At 36.7% G+C, this 13,159-nt stretch overlaps 1 protein-coding gene across 1 annotated transcript in view; it reads left to right on the top strand.

The window, feature by feature from the left end:
* The window catches only part of TTC8 (tetratricopeptide repeat domain 8), a 41,934-nt gene that overhangs the window by 17,976 nt on the left and 10,799 nt on the right, over positions 1–13,159 (top strand). Inside the window, exons 7-9 of the mRNA XM_034062420.1 lie at positions 1,696–1,740; positions 9,850–9,935; positions 11,634–11,721. Of these exons, the coding sequence (XP_033918311.1) occupies positions 1,696–1,740; positions 9,850–9,935; positions 11,634–11,721 (219 nt within the window). The remainder of the gene's footprint in view (positions 1–1,695; positions 1,741–9,849; positions 9,936–11,633; positions 11,722–13,159) is intronic.

Below are 13,159 nucleotides of genomic sequence, written 5' to 3'. Positions count from 1 at the left end.
CAAAACATGTAAAGCAACAGTCACAGCAACATCCATAGGCAGCAAGTGTACTTGTCAGTATTATGAATTTAATACATTTTGACATTAATAGTTCACACAGAATGTAAGATCTAACTTTAAATTACATCAACTACATGGATTTATAAGTTGAGGTTTTTTTAAACAAGACAACATTAAGGCTAAAGCCAAAGCAGGAGGTGAGACTGCAGACTAAACTCTGCATTAAAAATCATTGCTTAAAGTTTTAAAACTGTTTGAGCTGTCACCTCTCCCAGGTGCAAAAAGATGCTAAATCTTACTAGTCACATAATTAGCCTGTATATTCATGGTGGTATATAATCCTTCCATGCGCTTCTTCCTTATATGTTTGCAAAGTATACTCATCATGTCTTTTTATATATATATTTTTTTTCTTTTTAAGTTAGATTATCTATCTTTTCATTGCATGACTTGGTTTTTCCAAAGTTTTGAAGTGTGCAGGAATGTAGGTTCTTTCTGACTAGCATCAGCCATGTTAAGAACTATTGCAGGAAACCTTATAGTAGATGTATGAGGTAACACGTATTGCCAGAGAGAGCCTCTAGTAAATCTCAGTTAGCAACTGGTTCATAGTATAAACCAGGAATTTTTATCTTTTATTGTTTATGGATTTTTAATAGTTATCTTAATAACTCTAGAGTTTTTTGTAGTCCAAGTTAATGTTCAGCCATTTAAATCCTTTTGAAGGTCAACGTATATAGGTAACAGTAGTAAATTTATTGTGTCAGCCATGGAAGAAAGCATTTTTCATCACTTTAGATTTACCCACTTTTACTGAATGCAACTTCCCTGTTACTGAACTAGAAGAGGAAATATTCAAATACTTCTTTATTTTCTATTCTTTTGTTATCTGCCTATTCCAATTTCCCTATAAGTGTGATTTTATTTGTAGTTCTTTATTTTTTTTCAATAATCTCTTCAGTCTTTTCTGACCAAAAGTAGGAAAAAAACAGTAGGTTGCAATTTACTTTCCTCCCCAGACATGACAATTCCTTAGTTTCCTTAAGGTAAATCTTTTAAGAATTTTATCTAAGAAAAGCTAGCAAGAGAGTTATGGAATCCCTTGGAAGACTGCTGTCTTTTTTCTTTAGTTCTTTCCTCATGGGGCAATATTTTCTTCTTTTCTCTATTTTTCTTTTTTTTTAATAACAAATAGTAAGAATTTAGAAAAATGTTCTGTTCTTTTGAATCAATTAAGACTGGGATTTGGATGCAGAAAAAGATCAAGGTTCAACCAGTAACAACCATAAGCACCTAACTATACATTGCAGAAAGCCTTTTATTAGATCATTTGTTGATTTTCCAGTTACAAAGCCATGAAAATGGTACCAGGTTTTCAAATCTATATTCACTTTCAAATGATAGCTGCCTTTTTTTAAAAGTGACTTTAAGGACCAAAGATAAGAAGCAATTCCACTGGTCTCTGGCAACAAATTAAGAATTAAAATGCTTTCCTGCAATGACAATGTAGTAATCTATACTTCTTGTCTATTCAAGTATTAATTAAATGTACATGCCAGCAATTGTGTGTGAATGTGATTGCTTTCACAACTAATTAATTTCTGCTTAACATAATCAAGATTCTGCATGCCTGTAAAAGAATGTTATCAATTTTTATCTTCAAATATGACAATGTTTTAAATATTCTTCTGACAGGCATTGTTTGAATATATTTTTCACCATGAAAATGACGTAAAAAATGTAAGTAATTCATGTGTTCCATTTTCTGTTTTTACAAAATATTATTCATTATTTCAGTCAGTATTCTGTTGAACTTATGGTCCAGGTAGGACATCATGGCTGAGTACAGAAGTGAAGCATTAAAGGTTGTGTAGGAGAGAGAAATCCTCTCTTAGAATCGCAGAATCATAGAATAGTTAGGTTTGGAAAGGACCTTAAGGTCATCTAGTTCCAACCCCCCTGCCATGGGCAGGGACACCTCACACTAAAGCATGCCGTGCAAGGCTTCATCCATGGGTGTTATTTACATCGGTGATAGTTAGGAACGATAATTTGCAAATACCAAGAGACAGATTGCTGTCTGTTTTGAGAAGCAAAACATTCTAATGCTTAAAATAAGGTCACTCATCTGTCAACACGATAGGATCCCCATATCTAATGACTGCATGTTAACAGAATTTACTTGAGCCTGAGCAGCAACTGAAACGCATAATGTGTCCTAGGTAGCTGAACTGCCTAGAAAGTTCAGTGCTTCTGAGACTTGAGAATAAGTAGTAAGCTACAGAAAGCTGTCTGTTAACAGAAGAAGGTGAAAATACCTGGCTGAATAGGTAGTGCTTGAATTGAAAATTATTTCACATTTTAAACTATTGAGGTGATTGGGCATTTTGGTGAATAGAGAGGAAAGAAAGGTGTTTGGTGAAACTGCAGAAAACTTAAATATCGGAGGACTTTGAACACTTGTTTTAGCAATTTAATTCCATAGTGCTGAAGTGTTTTGTGGCCTCAAGAGAAAGACTGTATTGTCCATATGATTATAACATTTATTCTCCAAAAGTTTTCCTAAGTTTCTCTCTTACCCTGTCCAGAATTTTTCTTCAGTGGTTCTTAGTATTGCTTCTGCACTGAATTGGTAAGATCAAGTTTGGGTGCCTATTGTTAAAACTTTCAGAGATAGGTAAAAGTTGCAGAACTTTTTTGGCAGTTCAACAAGGGAAATAATTAATTTAATGAATAAAGTGTCAAAACTGTTCAATTACTATGTTAGATATGCACCCAGTTGAAATGGAATAGAAAATTCTGCTTGAAGTTTGAAAGAACTGTTTGTGTAAGTAATGCATAGCTGATGAAACAGTTACTGAATTTTCTGCCAGATCACTAACTGGTGTGTGATTAGATATGAAATCAAAGTCTCCAGTTCATCAATAACACAAAAATATTTTTCTGACATAGATCAGAACCATTTCCAAATGCATTGCTATGTAAAACTTTTTAATCTAGAATCAAATTATTATAGAATCATAGAATAGTTAGGGTTGGAAAGGACCTTAAGGTCATCTAGTTCCAACCCCCCTGACATGGGAAGGAACACCTCACACTAAACCATATCACCCAAGGCTCTATCCAACCTGGTCTTGAACACTACCAGGGATGGAGCATTCACAACCTCCCTGGGCAACCCATTCCACTACCTCACCACCCTAACAGTAAAGAATTTCTTCCTTAGATCCAATATAACCTCTGCTGTTTAAGTTTCAACCCATTACCCCTTGTCCTATCACTACACTCCCTAATGAATAGTCCCTCTCCAGCATCCCTATAGGCCCCCTTCAAATACTGGAAGGCTGCTATGAGGTCTCCATGCAGCCTTCTCTTCCCCAGGCTGAACAGCCCCAACTTTCTCAGCCTGTCTTCATACAGGAGGTGCTCTAGTCCCCTGATCATCCTTGTGGCCCTCCTCTGGACTTGTTCCAACATTTCCATGTCCTTTTTATGTTGAGGACACCAGAACTGCACACAATACTCCAAGTGAGGTCTTACAAGAGCAGATTAGAGGGGGAGGATCACCTCCTTTGGCCTGCTGGTCACACTCCTTTTGATGCAGCCCAGGATACAGTTGGCTTTCTGGACTGTAAGCGCACACTGAAGCCGGCTCATGTTCATTTTCTCATCAACCAGCACCCCCAAGTCCTTCTCTGCAGGGCTGCACTGAATTTCCTTTTTGCCCAACCTGTAGCTGTGCCTGGGATTGCTCCGACCCTGGTGTAGGACCTAACACTTGTCATGGTTAAACTTCATGAGGTTGACATCAGCCCACCTCACAAGTGTGTCAAGGTCCCTCTGGATGGCATTCCTTCCCTCCAGTGTATCAACCAAACCACACAGCTTGGAGTCATCGGCAAAAGTTGTTGAATTTATAGCTGTTGAAATTATAGTTGTACAGTCAATTTGTCACATACCATTTGTCTAAGAGTGTTGGATTGCAGTTCACTGTTAATCCAAAATGTGGGTGAAATAGTAAGTACAAGTGTCAGAAATGTCAGAAAGAAATAGAAATAGCAATTACTATTATTTACATGTTCTGATAATGAATATAAAGGAAGTGCCTGCGTTTTATGCAACCAGTAATTAAAATTTATGTTGTTTGTTGCTGAAAACTCTTTTCACTAAGAATAAAAGGGTTACTTGACAAGAAGCCACATGTGCCTGTGACCTGCACTTTAAGGCCAAGCAGGATCTCTAGGCTAGACAGATAATTTCATATAATGCAAGGATTTTTCCAAGTATGCCAGAAGAAAATTTTAAGATGTTTTTACACTGTGCTGCATGCATTTTGAAATCCTTGCTAAGAATCCCAAATCACTGTTCTGCAGGAAAAGTTTTGCCTGTATCCCTAAGCAAAGAAGTGTCAGTTTAGTCACCAATGTTCATTGTGTAACGGGAGTGAGATCAAAATGTTTGGTTATTGATAGCATCTCATAGGAAAAGAAAGAATGCGTCACACTTCACAGTGCGAGATGCCTTTATAATGTCATGTGTGTCTCTGAAGAAGTGATTTTTTTTAAAACTGTTCAATCTGCTTTCTCTTGTTTGCTTTTATTCTTCTCTTCTTCTGTAATTTATACATCACTTTCAATATAATTCTAATTCTCCAAACTGTCCTCCCTTCCTTTTGAACCTCATCTGCATGAATTTTTATTAAACAACAGAAAAAAAAACAACTTCTGCTTAAATTTAGCTGCATGATTGTTTAGTCACCTCTCCTAACAATGGCAATTCACCAATTCAGTTTCTTCCTTCTCCCTGAAGGGAAGGATTTAGCAGAGAAATAGCATGTATGTTACCTGTGTAAAAGTTGATCAGGATCTTGCTTGATCGCTCTTTAGAACGTTCACTGACATCTCTTCATCTTTGTATTACCTGCCAATGTGTGATGTGGCACATACTTAAAAAAAAACAAACAAAAAAAACAAACAAAAACCCCACCAAAACAAAAATCCACTTTTCTGCATAAAATCATGAATGATCTCAAGTTGGAAGGGACCCATGACGATCATTTAGTCCAAATCCCTGCTCCTTGCAGGACTACCTAAAGTTAAAGCATACAACCAGAAGCATCGTTCAGATGGTCCATGGTGGTGCAGAGTAATGCCAGGCTCTTAGAGTGAGTTATTTTTGAGAGCAAAGTTCTTTGGTGAAAACAGTATTATGTGGAGGGTGGGGAAAAACAAAAAAACAACAACAAAAAGAACATTTTTAGATGAAGGTTGAAATACTACGATGAAAGAGCTTGGAAGGCTTGGAAGCCTGGGAAATTGGCTTAAGTTTGTGACTGTATAGATCAAAAAGTGGACTTTTTGCATGGGTAGAATTGGAGACCAGTTCCTGCAGTTTTGCAAGTAAAACACAAAACTCACAAAAGTGGTAGTGACAATACCCTTCCTTTGTCACTGTACTGATTGGAACAGCCTGTACTGTTCTTAGCTGCATTATTATTTAAGAAGCAAAGGCAGTTTTATTATTTATCTTCTGTTTAGTATTCAGTCAGTTCATAGAAAAAAATAAAGCCTCAGCAATTTCAGTTGAGAAATATCATCAATCAGTGTGTATTATTCAACTGGACAAATAATGCTAGGAACTTGCTTCAAATTAAAAGTAAATACATCTGTAAGCTATCAATTGTCAGAAAGGTGGGGATGGAAGAAGAGAGCACTTAGCTTTTTCAGCACTTGAAAATGTAGTCAGAAGTCTTTTATTTAATGAAAAGTCAAACACTTATCTGAAGAATTTACTATTGCCCTGTCCATTGTTGTTCTTGACTTGTTTCCTGTTGAACACATATACTTAATAACTGACTTTTGTACCCCTTAAGCTACTTTCTAAAAGCTACTTTATGTGTTAAATGCTGTAAGAGCAGGGCAGATTTAAAGAGTTGTCCAGAAATAGTAACAGTTGACTGTGACATCATTCTCTGCCATTATTCTCTCCTTACAAGAGGAACAAGTGTACAGTATATACTTAGGACCTCTGATAGTTCCTTAGTTCTTCCAAATAATCTGAAGTCTACGCTCTTTGATAGAAATCTATTTATAATGAAACTTTATTAGATTTACAAACTACAGAAATCCAGAAGTCACTCGTCAAAACAAATTGCATTAAATTGACTATGGCTACTGTAATTTACTCAGCAGTCTTATACACTGTCCTGTGTTGAATTGTCTACAGATGAGTCGATAAATGTTGCTGGGAGAATTACTGCTATTCAACAGCATGTGAAAGAAGCAGCAGATGCTTGCTATGATTTCCATCTATCTAATTTCTTGGTGCTTACAATACTGTGTATTAAATTACTAAGTTCCAAACAAATGTACATTTACCAATTTAATTTTGCAATACAATAGTAAATTACCACAACCCTACAAGCTGTTTTATATTGAGGTACAGCTGGTAGACAATTGGAAAGTCTCAGTTACAATGCAGTTTAGCTAAGGAAAGTAATGGTAAATAAAATTAATCTCAGAATCATGCTAAATACAGTTACAATTGAAAAAATCTACAAAATAGCTTTGATTCATTCATTAAATAAAACTTAAGAAAACCCACCAAGTATTCAGGGGTTTCGTTATTTTTGTTTGCACCAATATAAGAACTGAAATTTGTTCAGAAAGACTTTCGAGGGCTAAGACTGTTATTGACATGGACTCCTGCATAAATGAGTAGCTATGCTAAGTGCTCTATAGAGTAATAATTTCAATTTACCAGCATTTCCAAATAATGAGTTACATTTATTAAAACTTTTGGGTCGATCAGTTTTGGGTTTTTCTTTCGAAGGAAGAATCCTTAGAAAGATATGTCTGTATCTGCCAATCCACAATCTGTGCTGTTTTTCTTTTCTAGTTATTAATAGGACTGCACCAACATTCACAAATGCACAGGAGTGCAGGACAAGTATAACACAACCGTTGTTATGGACTGGTTTTATATTAACATGCTGTGCAGATTGAACACTGGTTTGTACCTAAACGGTGCAATTAAAAAAAAACTCTCAAAACTTGAAATTAAATTATGATAGCCATTGTTATTGACATGGTAAGGTGAAGGCTTTGACTTTTCAATTTACTAACATTTCAAAGGCCACATTGTCAAAAGATTTTGTTGTTAATACCAGCAAAAGGTCTAACTACTAGCATGCAAAAAGCTGACATTGATATGCACAAAGCTTTTCCAGGCAAGCACTTTAGAAATGTTGGTAATGTCTAATATTTTTGGATTAAAGTTTTTATGATTGCTGATAAAATGTCACAAAGGATTTTCCTATTGCCTTAACAGAAAATTATAAGAACAAGGCTATATTTCAGAAACTAACTTAAAAATGAAGGAACATGTTTCTTGATGTTAGTAATAAGATCCCAGTAAGAATTCAGGATTGGCACTGACAGATAAACTGCTGATGTTAGTGTCTACTATGCCTGAAGCAGTCTTAGTTTTCCAATAGCAGCCAGAGTTGTTAGCTTTGCATAAAATAGTTATCAGAAATACTTGGGGCATCAGAAAGAAAACTGACTGTATAGGTACAGAAGGGATTGTTTTCTGAAATTCAGTCCTTCTCCTTGAATACTTGTCATCAGAGCACTCTAAGGAAAGCTCTTTGAAGCATGTTGTCGTGTGATCCTCACCTTAAGTAGCTGCTCATGGTGCGTTATAAGCAGGTGTGGTATTTGACAGACACATGCATTGTTTATGCATTTGTAAATGCAACTAAAGTAACCAATGTTTTAATATAGAATCATAGAATGGTCTTAAAGATCATCCAGACACAGCAGCCTGCCATAGGCAGGGACACCTTCCACTGAACAGAGGTTGGCTTTGAGCTTCACATTCCCCACCAACCCTTTTCCCCCCTTCCTAGTGAGAAAAAGGTCCAGCATGGCTCATTTCCTATTTGGCTCTTCTCCCATCTGGAAAAGGAAGTTATCAACACATACCTGGATTTGTTATGCCTTGCTGTGCTGTCTCTCCAGATACTGGGATGATTGAAGTCCCCAATAAGGACCAAGGCTTGTTAACATAAGACTGCTCCTACCTCTCTAGAGAGGGCCTCATGCACTCAGTCTTTCTGGTTGGGCAACCTGTAGGCACTCACTATAATGTGAACAGTCCCTGCCTTCCCTTTAATCTTGATCCATAAGTTCTCAGCCACCTCCTCATGCATCACCAGGCACTCCAGCTGGTCATTGACACAAAGAGTTAACACTGCTTTCCCATATTTTCCCAGTACTGGGACAAAATTGTTTATATATCTTCAGATTAAAGAAAGTATTTGGAAGAGAAATCCTATAATTTCTGTCTTGAAGCAAGCTCCTTCCTCATTTTAGCTGTAGCATCCAGAGGCCCTGTTGTGTGGTTTGCAAAGCCATTAAGAAACAAAGGGCAACCAAGGTAAGAGCTGCCATCTGAGGTCTTCATGGATTCCACCTAACTGGAAGAAACAGTGACTTCAGAGTTGTAAGCTTTCCTCAGTTTTCTCTCTCCTGTCACAGAGGCAGGGAATAACAGCTCTCTTTTTCTTATGAGGACAGAATCAATGCAAAACTTTAGCCTGAATTTAGCTACAGAAAACAAATCATTCTTTCTCAGAGCCAAAAGAGAACAATTTGTCTTGAGTTGTCATAGCTTCACTGACATGTCTTTACTGTGATATGTCAAATCTACATTCATTGATTACTTGCAGCCTCATTTTGCTAGTAGGAACAGGAAGGAAACCCAAGGTAGATGGCACTAAAGTAGGCTTTTTCTATTATTTCAACTATTCAGATTACTTTTTTCCTGGAAATTATTGGTTCCTCTGCTACTGAATGGCCACTGCACAGCTTTCCATATTGTTCGTAATAGATGACTAGCTTCTGATTTCTGTGGTCTGCAAAGTGTTTATGAAAACAGAAAGCAAATTCAATTCTTTGTTATAAAATATTGCATTAAAGCTTTTTTTTTTAAACTATTCCTGTTGTTATCCTTAAAATATAAGTAAAAACATAGCATGGCTTTGATTTGTTCTGGACAAAATGGAATTTTAAAAAAGGAATGCCGGAAATTGCTAATTTGGTAGGTTTTGGTACAGAACACACATCTTGTTTTAACAGAATTGTTGAGATTAGAGCTAAAACATGAAAAGCCATAGCCACTCTCTACACAAGCTGTTGGTAGCACATTGATTAGCATACCTATTTTGCTAGTATACCAGATAAAGAGATTTTAGACTTCCATCCTTTTCAATAGCTATCCATTTCTCTTACGCATTTTTCCTATCAATTTTCTTGTGTCATGGACTTTTTAAAAGGAAGAAGTACTTCTTACTGTAAACATTTGAGAATTTCCAGCAGTGGAGGCAGCCTGATACTAGTAATGACATGACAATTTCTACAGTATTTCCAACTGTCTGAACTGATTTCTTTATTTTAGTACAGTTATACTTGTTTTAGCAACTTCTAGTGAGCAAGGATAGGAAGCTTGTAAAAAGTGGGTCAGTTTACACAAATACTCTATATATTCTGAAGCAGCACTTCAGGAGTCTGATTTTATTTTTTTCATCAAAAAATTGATTTTTTTTCTCTTTGGATTACCAGAAGCTATTTGGATTACATGTTCTTACAGGGACAAATTATCCTCTCAGCTACTTCATACACTAAGCTATAAAAACAGTAAACATAAAACAGTGCCCCCACCTCAAGTTTACCAGGACTTTTTGTTCAGAATTTTCTCTTAAAGGTCTTTACGTTGTTCACTTTGTGTTCTTTTCTTTGTGTAAATATTGAAGGTATTAATGTTAAGATGATTAATTTGTTTTGGAAGGCTCTACATTTGGCAGCCCTTGCTACTGAGCATGCACAATTCAAGGACTGGTGGTGGAAAGTCCAAATTGGGAAGTGCTACTATAGGTAAGTCATGGTTAATTTCTTCTGTGAGCAGTGAGTATACCCATACAGGACCTGAACTGCTGGGTGTATTGTGCAGTGCTGAAAACTGAGGGAAATAATTCACTATGTACTTAGTTGCAGAGCACTGTGCTTAAAGGTAAATCTCTTATAACACACAAGATTATATTCATCTGCTTAAAGTAGAGGCATCAACACTGAATAACTGAAGTCATTGTATCTTCACCTTTGTTAATGTATTTCAAAAACATTGAAAAGTCAGTAAAAAAATGCAAAGAACTGTTATTAAAACAGACTATACAAAAGGGGTATTGCAATATTAGTTTGATAAATTAACTGTCAATAAGGGCTTCAGATTGAGGAGGTAATAAAAAATTAAATACTCGCATTAGACTCTTTTTGCCAGAAGTACATAGCCCAGGAAGTACCAATTCCAAAGACAGCAAAGGCTTAGGACTGGCACCCCATTCCTGAGCATCTGATACAAGTGACTTAGAAGTACCCTGATACTGTGCAGCCATAAGTCTCTGGGGAAGGAGTGGCAACAGCAGGGAAGAGAGATTGTTGCAAGCAGTTCAGCCTCCTTGCTGAGGTTGTAGCTATGAATGTAACAGCCAGTTCTACCAAATCAGATGAAACTCCTGCTACAGCCATGCTTCCAAACATTCAAACACGTTTTGAGGCAGCTCCCCCTTTCATTCTTTATATCATGTTTGTCCCATGAACGTAAAACATACGGATTCTATATTGATTGTTAAAAAAACCTGAAGCATCATCTTGTAGTATTTACAATTCTGTAAGCAGTTCTTGTATGAACAGGCTGATAATACAGAGCAGTTAGCCCTTTAAAATTCCATGTTGTATCTTGGCTTAAAACTAGTTCTTCTTTTTAGATGTGCAAACTAATGAAATTCTTTGTTATCCCTAACCTTTATTTGACATTCTTTAGAAGATTAGACTGATTTATTAATTTATGTATTTATTTATTGAGCTGTGGTGGGTGGACCCTGACTGAATGCCAGATGCCCCCCAGAAGCCACCCTGTCACTCCCATCCTCAGCTGGACAGGGCAGATAAAATATAATGGAAGGCTTGTGATTCAGAGATAAGGAGAGGGAGGTCACTCAGCAGTTACCATCACAGGCAAAACAGACTTGACCTGGGGAAAATGTGAGTCCTTCTCATGGACTGCAGTGAACTGCTCGAAGATGAATCCTTTCCATGGGGTGCAGTCTTTCAGGCACAGACTGCTCCAGTGTGGGTCCCCCACGGGGTCACAAGGTCTGCAAGTAAACCTGCTCCAGTGCAGGCTTCCCATGGAGTTACAGAGTGACATTCTGCTCCAAAACCATGTGGGAAGAGATTGAGGTCCTCAACCTTTCTAATTATTCCTTTCTACGATCCATGCATGAAGGAGTCCTATGAAAACATGTACATAATTATTCTATTAGCACCAGAAGGCTGCATGTACAGAAGGGGGTGAAATTTCATGAAATTGCCTTTTTCATAGTTTTTCATTGTTGTCTTTGTGACCTTATTATATTTGACAGCATGGGTTTTGTTAACACACATGGAAATACATAACTTCAGAGTATGCTTTTAGGCAGTTTATGTTTGGTTTAGTTTGCACTGCTTCATTATTTAGTAATGTTTTTTAAAGAACAAGCAAATGCCTTCTTTATCTCCCTCTTGTCTCTTTAGGTTAGGATTATATCGTGAAGCCGAAAAACAATTTAAGTCAGCTCTCAAGCAACAGGACATGGTTGATACAGTCCTGTATTTAGCAAAAGTAAGTCATAAATATGATTATTTTAAAAATGAAGTGAAATTCCAGACTACTCCTGAGAAGACCATATGCCAGAATAAGCGAGTATTGAGCGTGGTACACTATTAAGTTTAATAGTGTGTGATCTCCATATTGATCTGAGGCAATACGTGCTAACAGTTGAAATGGAAGTCTGTAGTTTTCAAAAAGATTTTGGAGCTTCCAGATTTCACTAAAAGAAAAGAAAAAGTATCTCCTGTGTTACTGTATTCTTTGCTCTAAACACCAATGAGGATTGTGTAACTAAAGAATTATTGGAGTTTCAGTATGAAGAACAATGTAGCTTTATATAGTCTCCTGGGAAACTAATGCAGTAAATCAGTAAGAGTGAAGTTCAAAATCCTAGTTTCACAATCAAAATCAAAACAAAGTGAACTTAAAGAAGGCAATCAGAGACCTTGAAACAGAAATTGTTGCCAAAATAAAGGCATTAAAAGCTTTAGAAGAGCAAGTGGCACAGCTAAGCCTCGGAATTACTTGCTTACCAGGGTACACATCAGATTCTAAACATTTTTCAAAAAAAAGGTGGCCTGTGACAAACTAAAACTGTATTTTCTTTCTTTTGTCCTAGAAAGAGATTAAATTAGCTGTTCTTTATCAGCTCCCTTTAAGCCAGCTGGCACAGGCCTATCCAAATGTCATCTCTACTAGTGGATAATTCAGATACTCATGATACTTGCTTTACCTTTACATTTCTTGAGCAATTTACATTTTCTATTTAGATGATCACCATTGCTATCTGGATGTCTTCAGTACAGCAGTTAGAGTTAGTTTACTCTATTGAGCTTAGCAATTTTAGATTTCTGTCACTACCAGGAGTCATTCTGCAAAACATGAGCTACACAGAGTGATTAATTTGGTAGAGCAATTTGATTAACAGTGATTCGTTATGGGAAACATGCATTTACCCACATCATTATTAGCTCGACAGCTGCATTTGAACTCCACCTCCCACTCTATAGACCAGCTCAGGCAAGTATAAAGCATTGCACAACATGATTTAGTGGCAATAGAGTAGGGCAGTCTGACAGTACTGAAAACATCAGACTCGAGTTAAGCAGCCATTGAAAAAACAGTGGGATTGCATCAAGTTCTGTGCAAACAGTTCAATACTACAGAACTGAGTAATGTTCCATTTTTATTAATTACTACAACAGCAATCTGGGTTTTTTCTGATATTGTCCTGAAAGCTAACTCTCCCTTGAAATACAATTTATGAAAAGATAAAAGACCCAAAGACAACTGAAAAATAAAGAATCTTTAAAAAAAATAGGGCTGCTGGAAAGTTACAAAGTATTTCATGACTCAGAAGAACTGGAGATAGGGTATTTTTACTAGAAATGAGAGCAAAAAGAAAGTCGAGCCATTCTGCATTTGGCTTTTAAAACTTAATGACTACCGC

The sequence above is a fragment of the Melopsittacus undulatus genome, chromosome 4, assembly GCF_012275295.1.
Source record: "Melopsittacus undulatus isolate bMelUnd1 chromosome 4, bMelUnd1.mat.Z, whole genome shotgun sequence".
NCBI classification, from domain to species: Eukaryota; Metazoa; Chordata; class Aves; order Psittaciformes; family Psittaculidae; genus Melopsittacus; species Melopsittacus undulatus.
This window is presented reverse-complemented; position numbering and strand designations above follow the sequence as displayed.